This window comes from Harpegnathos saltator, unplaced genomic scaffold, assembly GCF_003227715.2.
Source record: "Harpegnathos saltator strain DR-91 unplaced genomic scaffold, Hsal_v8.6 scaffold121, whole genome shotgun sequence".
Classification (NCBI taxonomy): domain Eukaryota; kingdom Metazoa; phylum Arthropoda; class Insecta; order Hymenoptera; family Formicidae; genus Harpegnathos; species Harpegnathos saltator.
Genome location: NW_020229897.1, coordinates 865,192 through 892,687, shown reverse-complemented (window position 1 = coordinate 892,687; position 27,496 = coordinate 865,192). Strand labels below are relative to the sequence as shown.

General features: G+C 50.5%; 1 protein-coding gene across 3 annotated transcripts in view; it reads left to right on the top strand.

The window, feature by feature from the left end:
* The window catches only part of cmpy (crimpy), a 343,488-nt gene that overhangs the window by 15,761 nt on the left and 300,231 nt on the right, over window positions 1-27,496 (top strand). For all 3 annotated transcript variants that reach the window (XM_025305806.1, XM_025305801.1, XM_025305803.1), the window contains exon 4: window positions 25,734-25,988. In XM_025305806.1, coding sequence (XP_025161591.1) covers window positions 25,734-25,988 — 255 coding nt within the window. The remainder of the gene's footprint in view (window positions 1-25,733; window positions 25,989-27,496) is intronic.

The following is a 27,496-nucleotide window of genomic DNA, read 5'->3' as shown; positions in this document are numbered from 1 at the left end:
TTTGTTTGACGCCACACTCTCAACGCGGGACTGTTACTTCGACAGCCGTCATACGGGGAAAGATATCCTATGTCAATTTCGTATCGTGCATTACACCTCGAAAATTCTCACGTCGCTATTCCGTCGGACTCGTTAAGTTTTCGCTTGCGTTTACCTTTTACGAAATAACGTCACGCTCGGGTAATATCGCGTTGATTATCTGGAGTACCCAATATGTATATTTCATTCTTTAAAGTACATTTGTCTCGGCCGAGAGAGAGGGAGAGAGAGAGAGAGAGAGAGAGAGAGAGAGAGAGAGAGAGAGAAGAGGGAACAGACACATTTGGGTGATATCGGTGCCTCTATTTATCGTTCCTTGTACCGTCAGCTGAGTTTCGGAAGTAATCTGCGAGATAGTACCTCAAGGCTATAGTCCTAATATCCACTTACGTAACAGCTGATACGTACCGCAGGTGACGTCTGAGTACGCTCTAAGTACTACTTGATGGCTGTTCGCACCGAGAATCAGTACTGTAAAATTAGTTACGCTGTTCCCTCCTCTCTCTCAAAGCGGAGGAAGTACCGTTTCACGTACAGAAAGGCGGCAAAGTGTCGCTTGTCGGAACTCGAACTCGAAACTGTCTTCAACTCGACATTTCTGCGAACTTTGACACCGGCATTTTGGAGCGCACAATAATAGCTGCTTGCGCATTATCTTCCCATTACTATCTTAAAATTGCTAACTGAGTTAACCCCATTCGATTCTCCGCGTTTTCGCGTGACATCGACTCGCCGATATATCCCGTCTCTTTTTTTATGAAAGCTCTTTCTCATTTATGTAAATGTATCGACGGCTCCCCTATATTTCGGTGCACTGCGCTTGGTTCTGCGTTCTATCGAATTCGTTCTTTATTTCAGCGGACTTTAACGCGACGGAAGAAACGATAAAGACTGACGTTACGGGAAATCGGATAAGGAGTCATGATAAGGAGTTTTTGCAAATTCCGTCTCTCAGATACGGTAAACGTAAATCGTGAACGTTATTCGCTGAGAAATAACATCGCAATGTACGCGACCAATAGCATTCACGATCAACCATATCTGAGAGATGCAAAAACTCCCTAATTACTGATATCATAAACGTTAAACGGGAATTCTCATGCTTGGACTGCATCATGAAAGTTGCTCATCGCTTTGTGTTCATCATTGAAATCACGGCGATGAACGTGGTCGACGTGTTCCGCTTAAGACAGAGAAAATAGAGAGAGAGAGAGAGAGAGAGAGAGAGAGAGAGAGAGAGAGGGAGGAGTCAGGGATTCCAACGAAGTCTCTCTATTCTTATTTGGCGTTTCTCGCGGAGGACACGCTTTCGTACTCAAATTTTGCGTACGTTGCGAGCGCGAGCAAGCAGGAACAGGCGCGGTTTTAAGGACGAACTCGTGTGCGTGTCTTTGGAAAATGAAATTGCTTTCGATTTCGCTCGCTCGCTCGTGATTTCGCATGGCACGAGGAATGGATTAGTCGAGCCGGCTGCCTGCAGCCAGCGAGTTCGCATGCGGCGAAATCGGCTTAAGTCGCAGCGCTAACAGCGACGCCGACGCGCCTGTGTTCGGTTGGAAAATGTGTTCCGAATGTCGAGAAATAAATAACGGGTGAAAATGATGACTTAATATAGAGTCGTGTTCTCGCTTGCAATCTGTTATGCAGATATATCCATCCGCGGAATCTACATTTGCACGGAGTTTCGTTGCGTCGGCCGTTCTATCGCTTATTCATTGGCCGACGGTGGTTTTTGGGCCGACATTGGTCGCTCGTAATCCTGTCGGTGCGTTATTTACTGGTAATAATAACGCGAAAATAGCCGGAACTTTGAGTTTAGAATAATCGCGTTCGCTTTACCGCAGCGCGCACACGTAATTCGCAGTTTAATTAATACTGAAAACACGCTGCACATTGGAAACTAAAGAGCAACGGCAGGTAATTGTATCGGATAAAATTTGTACAATCTACCGAGTATTCTTCCCGTTTGGACGGCCGCAACATGCGCGTTCCTCTTGTGTTTACGCATATTTTTCCCCTTTCCTTTTCTCCGTTTTCTCCACCGACTCGACGCTCGCTAATTAGATCACGCGTCAGATTGCAAAGTAAGTGCTGCAGTCGAATAAACAACACCAACAGTTCCGCTCTGCCGTCGGCCCGACTCAAAGCGATCGGCGTGACCGAAAAGGAAGGAAAGGGAAGTAAAAAAAGGGGGAACGACGCGCGTATCGCGTGGAAAACGGACGGCATGCGCGACGATATAACTTCGTTTACGTGCTCACTTTGTGCGGTTGCGTATCGAAATACGATCGAAGAAGCACGGTTGATTCAACGCGCGACTTGTTACACGTGGTGCGCTGAGCCTACTGTCGATAAAAAGAGAGAGAGAGAGAGAGAGAGAGAGAGAGAGAGAGAGAGAGATGGAGGGAGGGGGGAGGAAGGGAGAGTGTGCGCTGTGTGTGTGTGTGTTATCGCCGTTTCCGCCAGTGCATACACGCAATCCACGTGCAATCAGCGAATCAACCGAGCCACGAAATTTTGAAAAACACACGTCAATCAGACGGGTCCCCAAACTGTCGTCGAACTAACAACGGTTTTACAACGACGGACGTATAGGCGGATGGACGGACGGGTTGTCGGCACGCTCGTCGCAACCGTGATCGATTCCTTCGTCGACGTGCGCATTTAGGCGAATATAATCTGCATATACACGTGCGCATGAAAAATGTACCTCCTGACGAATAACGGGTAGAGGGTAGAGGGAGGGATAATCGATTCGCTTTCTCGTGAACTCTTCGCGAATGTGTATTATTTGAGCATTACATAGAGTCGCACGGCGAGAATCGCGCAGTGTGCCCTACTTCGATTTGATGTAACGCAACGAGAAAGAAAGAGAGAAAGGGTGGCAAACAAATGTCGCGAACGTGAAGATGATGATCTCGATAAAGATAGGAGAGCGGTGTCGCTTGAAATATAAATCGATTCGATGCGTAATCGCGCGTCTCTCTACGGGATGCGCTGAGATTTGCGACATCCGCCTCTCGATATACAGTGTGCCACGTAGAACGTGTGCGTTCTTTTTTCGCAAATCTTTAAAAATACTACGTTTAATATTCATGCGAGGAACGCATATATGCGCGCATGCGCGCCTGTTTGTATACGCGCGATAAAGTCGAGCTGTGCCGACAGATTTTTATAGGTCGCCCAAGAGCAATGATTCACGCCTTTATAGGTAAGAAAATATTTTCCTTTAAATTTGGAATAAGCTCCATGTGGATAGTCTATATTTTCGCAGCATCCCCGCGCTGGTTACGCTGGCGACTTGAAGTACGCCGAGCAGTTACCGCATTGTCATCGTCCTAACGGGAAAATACCTTAACACACATGCACAAGCGTCGAGTGCATCGCACGAGATAACGAATGTGCAGGCGATAAACGTAATCCCACGGGGCGGAGGTGGGAGGAGAGATGCAGGTCGACGTCGCGATTTCGTTATTGAGCGTCGCTCTTGCAAGCGAGGTCGTTCTCAAAATGCAGAAAAGAGGAAATTAAAAGGAAAATCTCCGACGCGCCGATTCTCTTCGCACAACGGCCGGGGAACGTGATCTCGCGATCGCCAAGACCGTTGCACCGATTGCAAAATCCGCTGGCTCGGCAGCTCTCCGCGTAATACCATCTCCCGGCGAATTTTTAATCAATTTCCATCCGTGGCTATCTGAGCATGTTATCTGGGCGCGGTCTAACGCGTTTAAGAAAAGAGCTGTGCGCACACATGAATACTGCACCAGCTAGGGCGAAATAGCCGCGCGCGCACACACACACACACACACACACACACACACACATATGCGCGCGCGTCACATGCGACACACAGACACACGTTCGTGCACTCGCTCTGGTTCGGCTTGAGCCGATGCATATGCACGGCTGCTTCACGTTAGGAGCCAAGGCGCGCGCTCAGTATTCATGGAATATCGCTACTCGAACTTGGCGAGTTGGTAGAGTACAAATTAGTTTATTCTGCCCGTCGTATTTGCTCTGCAGCCCTGCGCGTCGGATGGCGTATATCCGAAAATATTCGCGTGCGCGCGCGCGCGTATCGGAAAGGTTCCGCGTCATCGCGCGCGACGGACGCGACGCGTCGTCAGCGCGTCGCGAATATCATGCCCGGACATATCCTGGCTTCTGGTCCGACGCGATTCCGCGGATGGGTCGTGTATCGTTGCCACATGCGCGCCATTTGTGCGGTATTTTGCACGGGTTCGCCCGCGGTGAATGCAAGAAATTATCGGCGCACGCAGCCGACGCGCGATGTGCCGATGCGATCGAGGCTGCGTAGTTCGACGTAATTTTCCGTCGATGGCGACTTTTTTTTAACGGATTTTGATGTACACGCTCGCTGCGCGAAAGAGAATGCTGGGCCGGAGGTGGGGATGGGCCTGGCCGGCACGAATATTCTATTTGCGCCCCGTTATTTGCGAATATAATTCATTCATTTCACTCGACGTATGGTGTTTTAATGAAAATTCGGCTCTACCGGCAGTTAATAAATTAACGCAACATGTTGACTGCTTTGTGTGCGAAACACACACGGAAGAAATTAAACGCGATAAATATGTATCCCGTAATTATCATGACGCAGAAGTAGGTTATTTGACTTGTATATGTCGGATACATTCATTATACAATTATAAATATGCCTAGCACGGCCGTTTGACATTCCGCATGAACAAGATTATTGCGGGAATTTGCATTTTCCGCAAGAACGATCAACGAAATACCACGTGAATGTCAAAATTCACGGCACTGACGTTGACAATATCCGCTCGATTAATAGAATATGTATTGAGCGTGATTTTATAATTTTCAATACAAATGAGTTCCGACGTGGAATACGCTCGCAAATTGCTTTATTAGTCAATAACACTATTGTTAATTTTACAACGTTTAATTGGCTATTAAAATCGCCCGTGCAAAACATGAGAAGGCGAGAAACGGCCGAATTAAACGCGATCGGGTCGACCAAGAGAGAAAAAAGCGGATAACCCGTAATCACGTTTCGATGTTTCGATATCGCGCAAATTGAAAGGTCTTACAGATCAATCTGATATTTATTTGTTGTCCGATATTTATTTATTACCTGCCATTGTGCTCGTGTTTCTCTTATTCGCCGAGCGATCGTCCGCGCGATGATCCATTTTCGTCGGTTTTGCTTACATTTCAACTCGTCGTGTGCGCATTCGCTTATGTTTATAAATCACTCGGTATTAGTTCGTTGCGTACAGCGGACTCGGTACACGCGCCTCTATTTCCGACACACAATTATCGAATATCATCGGCGATTCGTGCGTCTCAATTAAAGCATCGTTTATTCCAATCGCACGCCGATGTGATATTCGGAGGCGAACTCACGGAGCGAAAATTCCGTCGCACGTTCAGTCCGTAAACGCCGCGGCCGCGAGTCTCCTCGCGGCGAAGGTAAAAATGGAAAGAAAACTGCAATTCCGAATGACATTTATCGCCGTGTCGCTAACAGTCGCTCGCCTCCGCTATCGGTATTTATCGCCGGGATATTTATGGCGCCTGTTGATAACTCGGCCGACGAGCGGCGCTCTTGCGGAAATTTAGGATACAGGTGAGTCGGCTGTTAATAAAACATTCGCGCGTAATATGTTTACGACGTTTATGTAAATAGATTGGCCGACGCGTTACCTGAACGTGTAACTTTTTGAGGGCGGATGCATATACATCGGGGAGGGAGGGGGGGCCGGTTTTTGCTGAAAATAGCCGTGCGCGCGTGATGTGGCGTTTTATGCAAATGGCCGATTCGCCGTGGCATATACAATATTACGACAGTTACGCTCGCGATATTTCGTCGCGCATCAAATGAAGGAGAGTGGCTTCGTCGCAAAAAAAAAGAGCTCCCTCGCGATTCACACCGCGGCGTCACCGGGCGGGACCGGAGGCAAATTTATGCGAAAACCAACGAGACCTAAGCGTTTAGCCGCGAAAGAGTTTCCGCCGTGGTGTAATTCTGCTCGGGCTTATTTGTGAATTTTCTCCGCTTACGCATTACGCAGGATAGAGAGGAGCTTTAACTCCGCGGCGTCCTTTAACTCTCCCGGACTCTATTACATTCTTCCACGCTGACCTGTCCCGGGAATTCTCTCGCCGAGTGTCTCATCGCCTATCTATTCGCCCTCTCAAGAAGCAACGGTACTTCGTTTGCTTTTGAATATCCATGCGAGCCTCGAGGAAATCGAGAATACACCGACATGCGAGTGGTCGTTGAAGAGAGACCGGCTTTCTTTTCGAGAACTCTATGTCTCTTCAGAAACGCCCCGTGGCTGATAAGAAGAGAAACGTTATCCCGAACAATTTCCTGAACATAGTGACAGCGGGGCCGCGAGTTCGGCCGACAAGCGGTGAAACTTGGGAGGGGAAGCAATCATTACCCTACGAAAAGAACGCGAGAGGGTCCATTGAAGCGAGACAAGGCAGCTTCCACGATGCTATCGTGAGAAAATAGGAAAAAGGGAGGGAGAGAGGGGTTGTGGGGGAGGACTGTCGGTAGAGCGAACCGGCGGAGGTATCTGAACATTTACGGACCATTTCCTTGCCCGCCTCCTCATAATGACGTTATTGCCTCCTTGGGGTTGAATGGTGGTGGTGGTGGTGGTGGTGGTAGTGGTGGTGACGGGAGAGCGAGCGCGCGAGGAAGGGGGATGGGCATCTCTATCTTCAAGTCACTAACCACGGTCATTATTGGTTTTCGCTTGGTACACCGGGCATGTAAATTCACGGGAGTCAACATCGCGGTAAATGTCGCGATCTGTTTCACATCTTTTCGTGCAGCGCGCGTGACAAATATGGCGATCGGCTCAACGGCGTTCTTTATTGCATCGGGAAATTTGCGTCCGGACGAATTTTCTCTCACGTACACACGCGCACCCAGGAATGTCGGGAGGAGCTCTGCTCGTTTTGGCTCGCGAAACGCGATGTAGCTTCACTTCGCTTCTTGTATTATCGATATCTGGCAAAACACGTAACAATTTTACGAGAGGGAATTTTATTTCGCACGTCGAGGCGTCTGGCAGTTTGACACAGGTCAGGCGTCACTTGTAACGCTCGTTTTGAATTTTTCACAAACCCATGAATGTACACGCGACTGCCTTCATTCGCGCGCATTCGCTCCTGACGATATCACCCCCGAAACAGCAACGGAGCAGAACTTTTCCATCCGATTCGCTCGGCTATCCATTATGCGTTTGTCGTGCAATCCGGACGATTTCCACGATCGTGCGATCGCGGGATCGCGTCGGGAGTCGCAGCCGCATAAATTCGAAGCTCGCGGACTGCGGAGACGCGGACGCGGTTTTCACGCTCGCGACTTACGAACTCCCGCGCGCGCGCGCGCGCATATGGAGCAGACGACGCGCGCCCTTTTTACGATCGAGGATTAAAAGTGGAATTATGTATAGCCGGGGTTAGAGCTGTACACCTCCGTGAAATATCGACGTGGTAACGCTATCTTCACGGGCCACACCACGCTAGCCTGGCGCACACGCGGAATAACGGTGTACACGTCGTTTACCGGATGACGGGCGGACGCGGGCGAGCTGGCGGGCGACGAGGTGATATCGGCAACGATTAGCCGACGCGAGCGCGTCGATTTATAAACGTCGTCGACCCACGAAAGCAAACTCCCGCACCGCAAACAGCGCTCGCATAATGGATTAGTAACACATATTACGCGAGAGCGCACCGTCGCGCTGTAATATTTACGCTGCGCGCTGCAATTTTCCCTGACTCTCTCTCTCTCTCTCTCTCTCTCTCTCTCTCTCTCTCTCTCTCTCTCTCTCTCTCTCTCTCTCTCTCTCTCTCTCTCTCTCGTCGCTCTCGAACGTTGCCCGCATGCAGATCCGACCAAGTGGATTATCCGGACCGGGCTGAATACGCCAACTTTTACTTAGACGTTTAAACATCCTAATGCAAATCGCATGGATACAGGAAACGCGTGTAAGAGCTCGACGCGATGTTATGGCCGCTCGTATTTCCCCCCTCTCCCCTCCCCCTTTCCCACATTTATACGCGCGGTTTTATCCGGATGATATGAAAAAAGGTTAGCGCTCTCTCGCGTATTTCTCACTCGTGGACACTTTTCCGCGAGATACGTCGCAATTACGTAAATTCTCGCTTATTTGTCCATTTACGCCGACCGTTGTAAACGGCACGCAGAAAGATAATTGGGTTAGTTGTAATCTTCAGTTCTCTTAATGCATAAGTTATCGATGCGCGACGTGTGTACAGTCTGCCCGCCCCCCCCGACGATAAACAATTTTTAAATATGTCATCTCGACGCTGATATTATTGTCATTATTAAATGAAAATCACCGTAATACAGGAATCATGCCGTCGTTTCCCAGCGAGCAATGCTGCGTATCAGAGATGTCAGTTCGCGTCAAAATCGATATTCTCCGATTCCGTCTTCTGTTCGCTCGCTCGTACCCCTCGTTTACGACGCTCACGGAAACGGAGATCGCGATCGCGAGCACACCGATCGCGCGCGCGCGATTGCGTGGCTGCAGCTGCAGCGGTTTTATTAAAATTGTCAATCCGGCCGGAGAGATAAGAGACGAGACGAGACGAGATGGGACGGGACGGGACGGGACGGGACGGGACGGGCTCGAGGCTATCTCGGCGAAAATCTTATTAGCGCCGTGAGATCGCCATTAATTAAGGCGATTTTCAACTGGATTCTCAGGCGTCGCGAATCGTACGGAAGGGGCGTGTAAAAATCCGTCGGGGATCGTAAAGCCGAGCGCGAAATGACATACGCGCGAACATTCAGCTCCTCGGCTGGTGCAAAAGTGCGGGTTACGAGGAACGAGAATTTTACGCCTGTTTCTCTCAGCGTGACAGACGATAAGTAGAATCGCAGCGGAATAAACTTGATGTCTCGCCCGCTCCCGCGAATGAAGCGTCACGCGAGGTTCCGCCTTCCGCGACGCGGCGGCATGAAGAGACGTCGTACGGCACGAGGCGATCGTGTTCCGGGCAGAGAGCACGGAGCCCGCAACTTTTCCCATTAAATTGTATCTCGCGTGGAACTGATTGTGGGCAGAACGACCTGAGCGAGAGGGCCTAATGGTGTGACGTCACGAGACTCGGTAATATGGAACTCCCGGGGGAGAGAGAGCGAGTTTAATCGTCTAATGTCATGTAAGAGGGAAGTAACCGAGAGCGAGCGGGGCTTGCGGGTGTGCGGGCGCGCCGGCGCGATAAGACGCAAGACAAACAAAATGTCCAAGTCGCAGTTTTATCGCCATTGCGGCTACGCTAAGAGCGTCTACGATGGCGCACGCGCGCGCGCTTCTCCTTACACAGTGTTCAACACGCGGGTTTTCGGCCCACGATTACCCGTTGGCGCTATTCACCTGACCGAATTCGCGCAACGCGTCGCGAACACGCTCTCGCGCGAGTGATTGACGCCCCTCACTCGCTTTGTCGCGGAGAAACACGCGTTGCATCGCGTAGTGTGTGCTGATAATCGCGTCGTTAAAACGCGCCGATGACGGCGCGGCGCGTGTCTCTCTCTCTTTCTCTTTTTTCTCTCTTTGTCTCTCCCTCCCCCCCCTCTCTCTCTCTCTCTCTCTCTCTCTCTCGTCGTTATTAATACGTTTACGGCGGCGATCGAAGAGCCGAGGAACATCGGCGAACTGGCGAAGAGAGCGAGAAAGAGAGAAAAGGAAGCGGAGAGAGCCCCGCCGGCGCGCCACTCCACCGCGTTTCCGCGAGTAATCGAGGAGGGTTGTTGCACCGGCGAAAGATGTTGACCTAAAAACCGACGCGGCTCATAACGAGTAAATACCAACTTTGTACCAAAGAAGCGACCGGCCTCTGCGCAGGCCGGCGCGGGCTGCTGTGTGTAATAAACGCGCCGGTACTCACGAATATATATATTCGCATACACTCGCTCGCGCGACTCGTAAAGCACAAACGTCTCCGTCCCCCGCTCTCTTCGAGCTATTGTGCCTTCGTGCTTTTATACCGAGATTCCTCCTCTCTTTCCCTCCCTCTCTCCCTCTCTCTCTCTCTCTCTCTCTCTCTCTCTCTCTCTCTCTCTCTTCATTCTGTTCCTCTCTTTTTTTAGACAACCACCGGTGATTGTCATGTGCGGAGAAAAAGCCACGCTCGGTCGCTTTTACGCGCGGTGCCCTATCGTAATCTCTTCAGCTCCTTCATGTCGGCGAAGTAGTTTCGCGAGTAAAAATCCGCGAGCATGCCCCGCTTCCGGCAGCCGGCGGGGAAGAGTGACGTGCCCTCGTGCGCGCGTGCGTGCGTGCACGCGTTCTCAAGAGCGTGTTTTTTTTTCGACGGCGCCGTACGGGTCCCCCGAAGGCAAAAAGGGCGTGTTTCACGGTTCCGCGAACCAATCATTTCGATACAAAAGCGGTCGCGGCTTTCGACGTGAGCGACGCGATATTCCTCGTTGAAGACTAAAGTGGCTTATTTTTCTGCCCGATAAATTCGGGAGCCGGAAGCCGAGTAATTCCTGACGCGCAATCCCGCCCGGCCAAGGAAGAAGGGCGTTAAAACGGCGCTGGTCACGGCGAGTTTCCTGCATGCTCGCGCCAATTCCGCGATAAATTCGGACGTATCGTGGTGGGCGCGTCGTTGTCGTCGTCGTCGTCGTCGTCGCCGTCGCAGACCTTGCGCCAGCCCCGTGCGCCGCTGGTGCAATATTCAATTGGCCGTAGCAGCTGAATCGCACACATTTGCGGCGCCGGACGGTGTGCCTTGCTGAAATATTCATAAACAAAACGATGGCTTGCGGTAAATCGGCCCGGCGTGTGCCCCGATACCGCCGGTGTTTACCGTCGCTCCCATAATTGGCGAGGGTTGTTACCGGGAGGATGCATTAATTAATTACCCGGATGCACGCGAATTGATCGGTGGACTGTGCTAAAAACTCACGCATCGCGTACGATGAGAAATGGATCGTGACGTGCGCGCTTATTAAAATTTCTCGTAGGGTTGAACGGCGCGATCGCGATGGAAGGACCAAGAGTCCTCGGCGACGGGACTGTGCGCGAGATTGCTCCTGATGATCGCGTAACGGGGATGAGCGACAGAATTGTCGAAAATTGCGCCCCGGATCAACCTGCAGATCAACGTGACGTTCTGCAACGGCACACAGCCCTGAATCTCACGTTCTCCGAAGAGAAGGAGAAAATAGTAAGAGGAGAGACGCAACGAGGGAGGCATTAAAAGGCGAAACAACGCCGGGGAAACCGCTAACTGCTCTTTCGCGCCGTGGCTCGTCTATCGCTCCGACGCGAAGCGGCGTTTTTCCGACGCCGGGAACGGCTGGAATTTTATTCGCGCTGCTGAGCGCGCGATTATATTAATCGCAGCGCCGCTTTCGAGCGTGCTCGCGGGATTATAAGACGAACACGATAGAAAATCCCTCCTCCTCCTCCTCCTTCTCTTCGGGTCCTCCGTCTCCGTCGGATTCGATCTCGTATGCACGATTCTTGAAAAGGCGTTTTGGCTTAATTTTTCGCAGCGAAGAAATCGGTTGTAGATTCTCTGCGTCGTTGACACACACTGTGATAATCGCGACTCGTTGTGCAAAACGGCAAATAGCCGGCGCTCTTTGCGATCGTTGCCAGTTTTCGACAGTCGTGCGCAGGTTTCGTCAGATATTAATTACATGGTGATGAGGATGATGACAAAGTTTATTGACTATTCTAAGAACGTACACGCAATTTGAAAACTGATTAAGCGTTGCGACAGTTGCAACAGTTATATCACGCTAATGACAAGGAGTAAAACGGTGAGAAATTCAAGTACAACAAAACTTCTGGATGAATTGTCGGAACGGTAGAGGGATATGCAAATTAATTTAAAATGTTTCGAACTTGTGAGATATCCATATAGAGTATATAAACAAAAACTAATACAAATTCGTTCAACGTTGAGCGAGCTCTAGATCCGGAGATCAGAAGATGGGGATTAAAAATAAGTAAATAACAATTCTTAATAACTAGTAAACAATTAATAAATCCTCACATATAGGGTTTAGAGTAACGTAATTCAATATATTTTAAGAAAATACAAAATTTCCACTCGAAAGTGATCTTTCTTATCGTCCTATTTATCTCTCTCCGTCTGTTGCTCGCCTCTCTTTTCTCACTGTCGCTGCTTTCCACCCGCACTGTGGCGGCGCTGGCTTCGCTTTTGTATCTCTCCGCAGACTTTCGCCCAATGAGGAGCAATGACTTAGACCACGGCACGCTTTTGCTCATGCACGCAACACTCGTAGAACAATGAGTAGAAAAAAGACTTCTCGCAGACAACAAAGAAGGAAGTCTTGCACACGTACCTTAATATTTGACAAAACTCATGCCAGAGCGCCGAATACCGACGAAACGCCGGCCACTGATGGCTGGTTTCAGCCTGCTCACTCACGGCGGACGCGCGGCGGATCGGATCGGCGAAATTCTTCAGGTTCGCTGGCTCGACACGTCGCTCGGCTTGCGTCGATCGACGCTCGCTCGATTACGTTCCCGTGCAAGAAAGCTCATTTTGTAAATGAAATAAACGGGTCGGCTTCGAGGACGGCGAGCGCGACGGCGACGAACCGTCGTGAACGGTTGTAATAGCGGCTAGTATAAACAGTAGTTTCCGCCCGGACGACACGCTCACTCTGGCGGCCTTATATAGAGATACAGCCGTCATATGTATTAATCTCGCGGATCATACGGATTTATACGCGTCCTTCGCCAGACCTGGTGTACGTGTAAACGAGTGGTGCGCGCGTAAACGGAAAGGACGATCTCGATGCGCCGACAGACGACGCTTTTTTGTTTCTCATCCTTCTCCCGAGAGCCCTTTACCTCGATTTTCTCCGTCGCGACCTCATCGAATTTCTGTCGAGAAAAAATTAACTCGAAGCCGAGCACTCGACCCGATGAATCTGACAGAGAGAGAGAGAGAGAGAGAGAGAGAGAGAGAGGCTTTCTTTCTGCGAGCAGGATTATTACGAGGGATTCACAGCGCACAGACTAGCCGGCTGACGCTCGGCGTGTCGGCGAGTGTAGCGCAGCTCGAGCGTATCTCAAACAGTCGTCCCCAGCTGCGAAACTCGCGGTACGTACAGCCGGGATTAACGTAAGTACGTGACTCAGGCGCGATCAAGTTTCCGAAGGGAAGGTAGTGAATAGGTAGAGAGCGCGGGAGAGAGGAAGGTGCGCGTAGGTTACACCACGGACTGCATATTTCCCGGCAGGCGATTGTTGCCGCGAGACCTGTCGACTTGGCGCATTGGCAGGAGGTTATACACTGTTACCAGCTGTGAACGCCACTTTCTCAATGTCAAGCAACAAATCTCGAGAAGTGTACGGCGCTCTCCGGATAGAGCTAGCTGGCTGGCTAGGTGGAAGTAGGTAGATGGGTGGGCAGCTCTCAAGGCCCGCGTGCAGCGTTTCCTCGCAACGCCACTAACTCGCAGCCATCGCGCGTGCATTGCTACGTGTGCGTGCGTGCACGCGTGGCTGCGAATAAGCTCATAGATCACCTCGCGTACGACCGTTTCTGTGTACCGTCGTGAGTACATGGCGTTGCAGAAGCTCGATACATCAGCCGCTCGTGCCACGTTAGACCGAATAAGCGCGTGCGCGCACTCGCGATCGAAGCGTGTTGCGCTTCGGATGACGGCAGGAAGAAGGGGAGGTGTAAGCGAACCCTTTTATTTCGCGGCGCGAGACCACCAGCGGAAAATATCCAGCCAGCGCGCCGGAGTCCATTATTATTGCACGTGGCCTCGAGGAGGGTCTATAAACCGGGGGCGAGTAAATCGGTAAATGCCTGCGCGTAGAACGAATGAATCGCTCCGCCGCGCCGCGATCTAAGGAAATGTTCTTTCCGCGATTGTGCGCCCAGGGATAAATAAAGCAGGCCGCGCGCGGCCAATCCGCCGCTGCGGGCGCGCGCGGGCGGGACGATAAGGTGCGCACCGCCGCAGCGGATTGAAAAATTGGCCCGACGGGAGAGCGCATAAATTCGGGAGCACGCAACAACTTTCCGGCGGCGCGCGTAATATATTCGCGCGCGAGCGGCCTGATGTGTCTGGGAAATAGGAGAGATAACGTTGCGATGAGCTACCGTGGCTCAAACCACGGCTAGTGGGATCAGGAAAAATGCGGAGGCGCCGGTTAATGCGGCGGTGGGTTCGCTCGACGACGACGAGCGCAGCGCCCGTTCCATTTGAGCAATTGTAACGATAACGACTGCACTCGAAGCGATAGTGATGTGCGACGGGATCGCGCCCTCTGCGCCGTTAATCGTCGTATTCCGCCGTTATCGACCTCTCTCTCTCTCTCTTTCTCTCTCTCTCTCTCTCTCTCTCTCTCTCTCTCTCTCTCTCTCTCCCCGTAATGTCTCTCCGTGCGCTTCGGTTCTTATGTGACCGAAAAATGTGCCGAATCTTTCGGCAGTCGGATAAGTCTGCGGATAAGTGGGCAAATCTTTTAGTGGTTAAGAGAAAATTTTTACGTCGAAGAATAATCTTAGCGAGTAATTTTTCTTTTTTATCCTCCCGTGAAATGAATTCTTATTGATTCCATAAGTGAATGAATTCCAATTAGTATAAATCAAATCGTTCTCAGCGTGGAGAATAAATAATAAATTAATGATATACGTCTTGAGCCAGGAGCCTGAAAACTGATTTTATCAGAAAACTTGAATATTTGGAATTTTAATTGCGTTATATTCTTCTAATTTATGAAAAGATATATCTTTTTACATAATATTTTCTCAGAAATGACAGAGAAGTGGCAATTAGCGATGTGACAATTAAGCTTTGTTTTCCCATCGACAGTTGAGTTTTGATGAGATTCAATTGCACAAATTCAGCTGATAGACATTCAATATTAACCGTCAACTTCTAAAATGCCGACGAGTGACTTTGAGCGATCGCCGCCGTCAGCAGAGCGCTTCTATTAATTATGATACTCCAGCATTTATTTTAGCTTTGAATTTTATTCGAAACTCCGATAATAGATATGCAAGATAAATCAGTTGGTATGGAGTTATGTTAGCTGATTTATCGAGAAAAATCGGTGCAATTGTTAGAAATTGCACCGATACCAATTCACTTTTATTTAAATTTAAAATATTCTTCGTCATATTGCTGATATTGCTCGGGTCGTCTTTAAGACCGAACATAGACTATCGATTGCGGAATTGGTGACTTACGAAATCGATTTCGGAATCGATCTCTTCTTCCTCCGCCGTTAAAAATCCACGTTTACATACACGTTTACGTACACGCACATGCAATAGGCCGAACGAGACACGCGCGTGTAAGGTAATACTCATAGCCAAGTTAAATAGTCACATTCTCGAGCGTACGTAGCGCAAGATAAAAGCCTAGCGAGATATAACACAGAGGCGGAAGAAGTCCTCTCGTGGTGGTGGTTTATTTTGCCGTCGCAACCGCGAAATACCGGGCCACTGTTACCACCGGTGCATTACGTCGCATTCCGCCGCGGCGATGCGGCGGACGGCCGGAAAGTCTATAAATGCGTGGCGCCTCGTACGTACCATCGCGCCGTTGCCGTTGCGCGCTGCTTAAGCCAAGGATTCGTTTTACATCCTGCAAGCGACGTACGCGCGCGCACACGATGTATAAAATATGTCGCTTAGGTGAAGCGGAAAGGATTTCCCTTCGCCTAGAATCAAGTTCTTCCGGTTCAGTGAAAAGCGCAAACGAGACCGTCTGTGTGCCGGAGCTGTTTTAAAAGAATTGCTTAGAGATCCAAAAACCTTTTTTTCCTTCTCCTTTTCATTTGCGCGCACTCGCACACACGCATACGCGGCGGGAGAACACGGTCGCGCGCGCGGTACGTTGTCAGCGAGTGTTAATTAAATGTATTTCACGTTCCTATAGGGAAGGGGAGGAGCGAGCGTTCTCAGCGACAATTTCAATTACGCATTTTTTTTTAACGAAATACTTGACCCCTTTGAAACTGCCGTTTCCCCCTCCTCCCTCCCCCGCTCCGTGTGCAGCCGCGCCATGCGTTGCAACCGCACTCGATTTCCAAAGTCCATGATTAACGAGAACGAGAACATCGCGCGCGCGCGCTTCACCTCGACGGAGCAAGCCGCGTGGCGTCGCCAAGGCATCGGCATTCACGCGGAACTCGCGACTGCATAACTTAGTCATTAAGGCTCGATCTTTAATTAACGTCGCTCCCTAATCGAGACTCGGATAAACGGGGCTGCGCCGTTACCTTTCTTTTTACCGTCGCGCGGTGTAGGCGAGCTGACGTAACCGGTCCGGTTTCCTTTAGCGGCGCGACGGCGCGCGACCAGAGTCCTTGTAACCGATGGGTCATTACCAGCAGCGAAACCGCTTCTGAAAGGGGTTGGCGGGCTTTACGTAAGCATTCGCAGCCGCAGTACGTTCTTCAAACCAAAAGATTCGCTCTGCATCCCGACTCTCGTTCGTCGTGCGTGACCGGCCCCGCTCCCCCCCCGCGTGCGATCGATTGGCTGTTTTATTTCGCGCGCGAGCTTGGTGGCACAGCAGTTGGAGCTGTGCCACCAAGCTGTGCCGTATTACATCGATCTGTATTACGCTTTTGAGCTCACGTGCACGCGCGCGCTGTTACTCGGTTCGTGAGCTGGCAGGAGACACGAGACCCGACGCGACGGATATGGGACGTTACAGGAACGACGTGCGCGCGCCCGCGGCGCGGCGCGGGCAAGGGAGGAATGGCCTGCATGTGCACCCGGACGGATTGCCCGGACGGGATTTTAAATCTGATAGGACGCTGATAGGCCGCGAGCGGCGAAACAGGACAAACTGCAATTTCTGTTGCGTCGTAAAAGCGTGCGCGGAGCTTCGTCCGTCGGCGTCATGCGGCGCGCGCGCGCCGCGGCGGCCGGCGGATGGAAAAAAAGAGAGCGAAAGAGGAAACGATTCTCGATGCTCTCTTCGGCTTCGGCGGGCGAAGCGAGGCCGGCATTTTGGACTTCAGGACTGACCGGTGATTCTCTTTCGTTATTTCCCGGATTACTCGAGGTTTTGCTGCACAGCGCGCGCCGTCGTCGAAGCGCCGCAGGCCCAAGTAGAGCGATCGGAAATATAAATAACCAGCTGCGTACTTTCTCCGGCAAAACAACCTGCGAACAAATTTGCCGCAACGCATGAACGAATACGCATGAACCCGCGCGCGGCAATCGATGTCGCGATAGCGCAAGGTCTCCATTAAAAACGGCAGAGCAAGGAAACGCGTCTGCGTTATTCGACGCAGACGTCGGAGATCGAGAACGTATAATTGAAGAAATCGAGTGAGCAACCCATTCTCTCTCTCTCTCTCTCTCTCTCTCTCTCTCTCTCGGCCGTCGTGCCGATGACAGGTTTACGTGCACATGTGCGCGCGTGCGATGTAACAAGTTGAACTTATTTTGCGAAATAATTATGTCAGATATCGCGTGCAGTATATGGGTTTCTTTTGCAGATGCTTGTTACATAATTTCTCATTTCATACGAGTGCATGAAGCATTATTGTTTTTAGTTCGACAGTCGCGATCTCATCGCAATAATTACCGGGAAAGAAAGAGAGAGAGAGAGAGAGAGAGAGAGAGAGAGAGAGAGAGGAAAAGTTCACGATAGATGAATAAGATATGTGCATGGCACCGGGGTATGCACAGAAAACTCGTTACATACTGTCCAGTTATAACCGAACGTGAGCTGGATCGGTTCCAGCACTTTTTCGCCACATCACCGTACGTATCATTTTACGACTGGCGGTAATGAAAGTCCCGCGCCGGTGTGCAATAGAAATCGCCATAATTCGATAACGCGCTCGCGGAAAATTGATGGATGGCTATAATGACAGGGATTAGCACGGATAGTTAGTGTTTAATGACGATTTCGCGATTCGGCCGAATCTCTCGCATAACCGTGCTCGCAGGTGAACCTCGATTTCGGCCAGTTAATTAGGACGCAACGCAGCAGTTCCCCTGAGAGAGGGAGAGAGAGAGAGAGAGAGAGAGAGAGGATCTCGACGCCCGCATCCGGGAAAATCAGGCCGAACGTTGATACCCGAATGAGTGCTAATCCGTTGAAATGCTCCGAATTCTGCCGGAGATAACGAGTTTGAGATTTCAAAAGTTCTCGTGCCGGGAGACCAGCAGCCACAGACAGCACGTGCTTGTCGTTGTTACTCTTTTCGTGCTCGTTACCAGTCAGCCGTTACGCGACTAAGTAATTGCGCGCAAAAACGGTCGATGTCGACGTTATATTCAACATTGCATGTATCCTCCATTTCTTGTTTTGTTGAAGGAATCGAATAAGATTGTATCTCGTAGTGTGCGAGCCGGTAGAAAGTAATAGCGAAGATAGAAGAATAAAATATGCTGTGCTCGCATTAGAGTCCCGTATCATATTTTCATTTCTATCGGAATAACATGAATTGTTCAGACGCTTTCGAGCGTTTTTGCAGCGTTTGGATAAAAAATTAAAAAAGATTTCTCGAGGAAACAAGCGCGCGGTGCGCTCGATATTACGCCAGTGCCGTGTTGCGTCAGGGCGATGCCGAGCGAGTGTCTACAAAATGCATTTGCAAACTGATAGTGTACAGAGGAGAAAGAGGAGAGAGAGAGAGAGAGAGAGAGAGAGAGAGAGAGAGAGAGAGAGAGAGAGAGAGAGAGAGAGAGAGAGAGCTCTGCCGCTTTCGCCATGCGTCGTGGTGTGCTTCCGTACGAAAATCTATCGGCGAGAACGCTTAGGCAGAATTATGCGCGCGAGAAGACGGTTAGGCGAATATGCTAATGCGAGCTAATGCTAATGTTGCCGCCGCGCTATTGTGGTTGGCCGAAGTTATAATGTCGCACGAGCGCGCCGTGCAAAGAGTATCGATGATACTTACCGTCGTTCGAATCGTCGAGATAATTACGCTAATGCCCGTATCGTGTTACGCGCTGCAACGTACGAATGCTATCCGCAGCGCGCGCGCGCGCATGTTCGGCACACATTTAATATTGCATTAGTACTTAACCCAATGTTGTTGAGCGGATTGATTTTGTTTACAAAAGCTGCACTTCCATTCGCCCATCGAGCAAGCTTTTGCTTGCTTTTGTAAACCAATTCGATACGCTGAAAGTGCGCTTATGCAGTATTCTGTATCTACTTTATCGTGCAAATAATTCTGTAAATATTGATCACACTCGATGCAACGCGCTACGCGCAAGCGACGCAATGACGCTATCATCATTCGAGAGAAAATTAAACCCCACTCCCTCCCCTCCCACCTCCTCCTTTCGCGCACGCTCGCGGAAACGCAAGCCACGTGCCGTCAAAGGTACATACGCGCGCGCTCGTGCGAGAGAGGAGAGAGAGAGAGAGAGAGAGAGAGAGAGAGAGAGAGAGAGAGAGAGAGAGAGATAGCGGCGTTTTCATCGACGTTACTACGTCACAACGAGGTCGTGCCGCGTCCATTAAACGTACCATAATTTTCTCGAGTATCATATATTATGTATACTGGAGAAACAACCACCCACGCGGGCTTCTCGTTTCTCTTTCAGCCGGTTTATTCTAACGCTCGGGAAAACAGAATTTTTATTCTAACTGCGGCGCGCGCGCACGCGCGCGCCAGCATTATCGGGGAATTTATTTTTCTTGTTTCGCGCGGCGGGGAATTAACGGATAGAATGCGACATCCTTCGACGGCGAGTGCGTATCAGTGTCGGATCAATTTGCATTTCAACTCACTTTTTTGTTACCGTTTAAACGTGACATTTTTCGCGGAGAAACGAGGGAATCGTTCAGTTTGTGTATTTCTCACAGTGTATGCGTATGCGTATTTCTTTCTTTCTATCTTTGTGTGTCTCTCTCTCTCTCTCTCTCTCTCTCTCTCTTTCTCTCTCTCTCTCTCTTTCGCTCGTTCGTTCTTCCGGAGATGGAATGATATTTTCGAAAGGAGACTTTTCCAGCGACGATACACGAGATTAGATTTCTTTGCTATTAGAAAGTTCAGGCGGGTTATAGTCAGGGTTATGGGAAAATCCCAGAGGAGAGTCTCGAAATCCAATTTAACGAGATAAACGTGGAAGGTATGGCCTCGGACAAGCGCCGAAAACGTGCACGGTCCTAACGTGCACCGCGCGAGGTCAAGAAATCTCGAGAGCCGACGCTACACGTTCCCGCTCACTCCGCGACGGCGGGCGTCGCGGCGACTCGGCGACTTTATGTATCACTTCGCCGCACGAGGAAATATTGAAGCCGGATGCTCACGGTTTAGGGTCGCTCCCGCATTCGACGGCCGTGAATCTTTCATCTCTGCCTGATGCGTTCGACGCCGACGTCGTAATACCCGTCTCTCTTCGCGTCGCCTCTTCGGAAAGTCGCGGCGGAAAACGCGGCGGGGAAGTAACCGACTGGAGGATATTTTTATTCTCGCGTGTACCGACTTTACGATCAGATCTGACATGACCGTTAAGGGAAAATTACGCGGTTCCGTCACGCAAACGCTGAACGTGGGACGTAAAAATTGGAGGAAAGTCTCATCGACGGGGAGAGATCCGGTTCTTCCCGCGTGGGAATAAACACGGCGCGCGACTGCGGAGCGTTCACTTTTTATTTCACAACTGTAACAGACTTCTGATTAGATTAATACGTGAATACTTTTGTCCGCAGCACGTCGTCGAATTGTCGAGTCATCGGCGGGACAGCGCCAACGCGAAGCGACCGCCGCGTATTAATGGCGCCGCGCGATTACTCTCCTCCGCGAACGTGTCCAGACACGCACGAGAGAATAAATCATCGCGGCTTGTTTCAAAAGGGCGCGTTTCGAAGGGCCGTCCTCCCGCGCGTTACGCGCGCAGAGAATGGGCTTTGTGAAAGATCCCGCGGTAACTCGTAGTAGTTTTATGTTTTTCCAAGGGCTCATGATTCTTTACTGCCGCGTCCTTAATATAGCCGTGTCGGTTGATGAAGTTGCTGCTCGCTTCTCGCCGGGGTGTTTTACCTAACCCGGCTGGACAGAACGCCTTTATTCTTCGCGACTTCATTCATTTTGGTAACTGAGAATCTGCATTTCGCGCTACGTCGCGCGCGCGCGCGAGCGATGTAGAAAAAGCAACGCTCTCTTCGTCGGCGCGTCGTCGTCGTGAGCGCGGGGAATTTCTCGCAACACCGATCGTTCATGTTTTCGATAACTCGGCGAGCTTAACACTGGTTAATCGGTACGACATGTACAGGGTGTCCGGAAATTCCTGACACATCCTGTCGCTCGTAGATAAATTGGCTGAAACTGAGCAGAACATTCTTTTTATGGCATTTCGCAAACGACCACGTGACATTTCGAGACATTTTCGACGAGACCGTGCCTATAAAGTTCGTCGCAGTATCCCGCACACTGATCGGTCTGTTTTCGTCTCTTAATATCTTTCAAATGTTACGTGTTTGTTCGCGACATGGTAGGAGAATTTTCCGCTCACTCTCACCCGGTCTACTTGCGCGCCTGAAATTTTCAGACTTGAGTTTCCGGACATCCTGTATATTCCGTAACGCCATGATCGAAAATGAACGCTACGCGTAAGTTCGCGCCGGTCGGCTCGTCGATGAATTAACGATATTTTTGTTCCGATAATCGCGAATTTATTCATCGATTCGTTGACCACTTTGCAGCTTAAGCTAACCGTAGGGTTATATTATTTGCAGTAAGCCGGCGGCATATATCGCGCGCGAATTACTGTGCCCTTCGCTGAGGCAATAACAACTCACGCATGCTCGCGTATATTGCACTGTCTCATCAAAATTATATGAGACGGCATATTATTTATATTACTGGGTCAAATTCGAGTACATTACGAGAACCGTTGAAAATTATCGTCGCTCGCGGAAAACGTTGTTCGCGCCATGTCGTGCAGCTTTGAATAATTCAACCTGACTAAGAACGATACGCGCCGGCCGACGTTGGTATTCATTAACGTTATTAAATTTTCACGCTCACGCGGAAGCAGTTTGTCGAAAACCCGCTTTGCACACGAGATCCCTCCATTTCGAAAGAAATTCCACAGAAAGAGAGACAGAGAGAGAGAGAGAGAGAGAGAGAGAGAGAGAGAGAGAGGGAGGGAGGGAGGGAGGGAAGGACAGGTAAGCAAACCTGTCCTTGATGCATTATGGAAAATATGACGGTTCAACGGATTATATTAATATGACACAATAGCGAATGCGTCTCCGTGTAAGCCGGCATTACACGGTTATACAACAACTATAGCTGCACATCCTCTCTCTCTCTCTCTCTCTCTCCCCTCTCTCCCTCCCCCTTAGAGCGCATTTCGAGCTACTACACCGGCCAGGACCGCCAGTGTAGTGTACGCAAAAGCGGAAATGTGCATCCTGAACGGTCACGGCCAATTGGCATGATCGTCCACGCACGGTCCATTAACTCGAAATGAATTTGCGTCCGAAGTGGTGACTCGGCGTTTTTCATCGGCAAACTGCGCACTTCACCGGCAGACGTGGCGCCGTCGGAATAAATTAATTAATCCTGTCTCGCATGATAACGAGGCGGCCTCTCCCGATCGGGTTTGAATTACCCGTGAGATCAAGAATTTGCGAAAGATATTTCTCCGCACACCTCTGATATCCCGACGTCCGAGCGAAATGTTGGAATACTCGCGTTTAATATTAATGTGAACGACGACGAACTTTCCCGCAAAATTCCGCATCGCTCGCGGGACCCTTCACTAGCTCCACGTGTGACCTCAGGGCAGAGCAAGCTTTCCTAGGCCAATCGGGTGTAATCTCTGCTGAGACGTTCGTGTGATAAGAAATCGTACAACGATTCAGGATTATTCAGGATGGCGGAAAGCCGAGTCGTCACCGAGGAGCAAGGCGAGAGCTTGCTGCCGACACGAGCGCAGGAACGTTGGCGCGCGCGATTCGCGCGACGGTGAATCCGAGCGTGTCCGGCCTGGCTTTACGGGAGCCCATTTTCTTGAGGCGCTCCTTCGCTCGAGCGCGCGCGATTTTCTTAATCGCGAGGAAGAATCCGTGCGCCGTTCTCGGTGTTGTCGCTCGCACACTCTGGGCCAGCGTGTGTGTATCTCTCGCTCGGCCGCGGGCAATTAGACGGGAGCGCATTCTAGCCATTAACTCGAAATGAATTCGCATTTAGGAGGGCCGGAGGGTAAACCGATCGGCAAATTCGATTTTCTCCGCAGCCCGTCTATGGATTATTAAACTTATCGATCGGAACGCACCGCGCTCGAGAACGGCCAACGGGAAAGAGGAGGGGGGGGGAGAGGGGTCATCGTGGTCACGGGCCGGGTTATCACGAGGTCGTAACCGCCCTTCGTGTCGAATAACCCGCTGCCTCGGCCTCGATTCAGCATCCGGCTGGTTGATCGTCCCGATTCCGTTTCTGCCCGCGTCGACGTTGCGCTCTCACTCCATTTCCCTTCTCTCTGTGCTCGCCCTTTCTCCCTCGACTGTCTCTCCCCGTTCCCTCTTTTCCCTTCTTTTTTTTTTTTCCACCTTCCGTGACGTCGGGTTATTTCACGCCAACGGTGTAAGTTAATTGCTCTCCTTTCTCCTGGAAATAACGGCGGCGTTTAAACGCTCTCCCGATACCTCCGCTCGCCGGGTCACCGTAACCGGATAGTGCGGCGGACGCAATTGAATTCGAATTTGTCGTCCGGGTACACACCACGTCTCATTAGACGACCGCATTATACTCCCTCGGGTATCGGCGGAACTGTACTCACTGCTTGCTCGTCCTGTCTCGACCCGACCGACTACGACTATAGCGGCGACACGACGACGACGACGACGACGACGATGAGCGTCGTATATGCACAGTGTCTAGCGATGCTGACAGTCTTGTAATTGCGCCGTTATCGATACTCGACTTGCTCCGCCGTTGCGAATTCGCCACGGATGCGTGATCCTGGAATTTTTCGCCAGATCCGCCAGAGAGGAGCGCTATTACGCCCGCACTTCCTCGCAATTTCTCGTTACACCGCGTCTCCCTCGCGTCCGCGTGGGATTTTTCTCTCTCGATGACGCCTGCGTAGTAATCCGGATTACGGTAGGTATGAAACATCATTGATCGGGCGCGCAGAGTACCGGACGGTACGGCGATGTGAGGGGGAAGGGAAGAGAGAAAGAGAGAAAAAAGCAAAGGGAGAAAGGCAGAGAGAGAGAGAGAGAGAGAGAGAGAGAGAGAGAGAGAGAGAGAGAGAGAGAGAGAGAGAATTTGCCGCGCGCAAAGCCTGAGAGTAGTTTGAGTATCCATGAACGATACGTCGTCGAACCGACACGGACTCGAACTACGCGCAATTTTTTTTTCCCTTCCGTATGGAACACGTGCGATCGAGCGCGTGTGTGCGCAGGCTGACCGACACGCAAAAATTCCGAGCATTATTCATCGATATTGTGCGAGCGTGCGAGCGAGCGTTCGGGCGCATGCGCGCGTGCGCCCGCGCGCTTCCGATCGAGATCGGTTTTTCAATCTCACCGTCCGATGCGCATCGTAATAATCCGCCCCGACAATAGCGTCGCTATCTCGACGCGAAATTAACTCGATTACACGGTGTCCCGCGATAAGCACGCGTGCACGCGTAAACAACACTGCGATAACGTAAACACATTGTTTAATCCTCCTCCACTGTGCTCCCCATTCTCTCTCGACCCTTCTCTCGCCAGTCTTTCGGATCCCATCTCACTCGTGAGTTACGTTTGCCGAAAAATCACATTGCGCGAGCGCGAGGGGAAAACGAACCGGAGCGTTCGCGAAAACCGGGCGATCGTTCGTTAAATAATAAAGCTGCAATCGCTGTCGCATGTTGAATAATAAAAGCAGCTTAGCCGTCGAGGAACGATCGCGCGTCGCCCGTCGATCTTCGCGACTTTGAATCCAATCGCCGTCGTTCAACCAATTGTTCACAATCGGTTCGCGATAAATAAAAGACCCGGCTGAACGACTGCCTGCTTTTCTCGCATCGCATCGATGTTCCATCGATTTGTCGCAATGGAGATGAAAGCGATAAAACTTTAAACAGACGATGCCTTCTTAACATTGCGCGTACACTCACGGTCTGCCATTACGCCGTCATTAATTACAGTTTATAGTGATAATATTAATAGCGATAAAAATCTCGTAGAGTGTACAATTAGAATATAATAATCAGTCAGAATTAATGCAATGTAACGCACTATATGCACTGTACTGTAATAATAACACAATGCGTCATTGCATATTATATATCATCCCCGGTTATAACTGTCATCGATGTAGCGGCGATAAATTACACAATCATTCAGTTGCTGATGCGGAAAAGTTTCGAGAGAGTCCGGAAGATTTTAATCGGGTTCGTCAAACCCTCCGGGTGAAATAAATAATTTCGAGAAAAATCACCATTTCTATATTTAACAATATAAGAGATTTCAATCGGGATCAACGTAGAAAGGGGAAGATACACTTTTCATCTACCAAATGTATTTCCTCTCGGATCTGAGAGCCGCAGCGGTGGCTGAATAAATAAACTTTAACGAGATCTATCATCTCTGTGTCTAACGATAAGAGATTTCAATCGGTAGAGCAGAAGCGAAAGAAAACCGGTTTGGATAAGGAAAAGTCAAAAGCTTGGAAGCTCGACGGCACTCTTACGTTGTCTGTTTTTCTGCTTTCCAGAGATCCCGGGCAGATGGAGGAGGCACTGTCCGCACGGGCCGATAATGTCGGGTCCCGGTTGCAACCTGGTCGGCGAGGGAGTCACAGCCGGGGCCGGGGCCGGGACCGGGGCCGGGGGCGGGGGCGGAAATGCGGCGGTCGCCGGCAAATGCGTTTGCGGTCCGTCGGTGCCGTGGTGCCCGGGTGAGCCGCGGCCCTACATGTACATGACGCGGCACGAGTGCAAGCTCAATTTGGAGGCGAAAATTGCTTACGGTAGGACGCATTCATTGCATATGAGCGCGTGATGTATGGGACGCGGCGCGACGCGGAACAGCGCGCGCGCGCGCGCGTCACGGCGTCCCGGCGTCCCGGCGGCGCGATAATGTGCGTCAAAGTGCACTAATGGCGAAATTAATTTCACAGCTGATTCGTCAAATGGCGGGCTTATGCCTCCGTCTATGGAGGGAATCGGCCGTAATGCGCGTAACGCGCGGCTATCAATTTTAATTATCCCCGTTCGTCAGAGCCGGCACGGGAACTTGTGTAATCGCGGTGAAAGTCGCGCGAGCGCGAGCACAGCAGTTTGCTCCGATTTAGTGTGCGTCCCTTTGAAAACTGAACGGCGATTGAGCCGTTGTATCGGTGGATAATCGATACGAGCCGGTGTAAAGAGAAAGAGATAGACAGGTAGATAAATAAATGGAACCGATGGAGGTAGAAGAGATGCTACCAATATCTAGGACTTTTTCTACGGGAATGTTATTATCGTTATACCAAAGTCGTTAAGATGGAGAGAGATAAAAAGATGGCTGAGATAAAGAGATGGCGGGTTGAATCGGAATGGGGATCACACACAGTCCATCTTTAACGTAATCTTATTAATTAGAAAGAAGCACAGTTGCGATTTATATAATTACGCCGTCGCGACGATTACAGCGAGTCGACAGATTTGTCGCTCGCTTTAGCATCCTGTTTGTCTATATATCAGGCTTGCGCGTGTCACATCGCAGATTTCACGATACGAATCGCTGACGTGACGGGAAGAGAAGGAGGAGCGGGATCGATTTCGCGTAAAAAGGAGCGACGTTGTCGTTCATGAATGGGTCAGGGATAGAGATCGTTCGAATGGTGTCGTTTCGCGAATGTCACCGCGTACTTGTGACAGTCTCTGTCTCTTTGTCGAGCGTCGCTGAATGTTCTCGGCTGGTACCTGTTAAGAGAAATTATTAACCCCTTGTCGCATCATCGCATCTATTCCCAGCTCGATCGCCCGACCGGCTTGGGAATATCGCGCGCGAGCGCGAGAGACTCGATTTACCAGACTCGCGTTGCGGACTCACCGAAGCGACGTTAATCGCGCGATCAATTGTGAGCGACGTCGTTTGTTTCGTTAATTCGCCCGTGGTGATTGAGTCGTCGCTCGTCGAAGGAGAGAACAAGAAAGAGAGAGAGAGAGACGAAATCTCAGTCTCTTTTTCTTTTATTCCGTTCATGCTATTATTAGATCAGACTGCGCGCGACTATATTCGTACTCGCGCGTGTTCCAACGAAGCAAGTGGAAAAAGTCGGCCGTGATCGGGAACCGGTTCGGTACTCGAAGGAGTCCGTCGCGTCCGATTTGACAGCCGTCATTCGAGCGGGACATTCTCATCCTGCTCGATATGAACCGCTATATTTTTATCATCGCTCGTTACCCGAGATGAACGCGTATATACCTTTTCGGCTGTCTTGCCTCATCAGCGCGGCAATGTCCGCGAGCGCGGATGGAAGAGATGAATAAG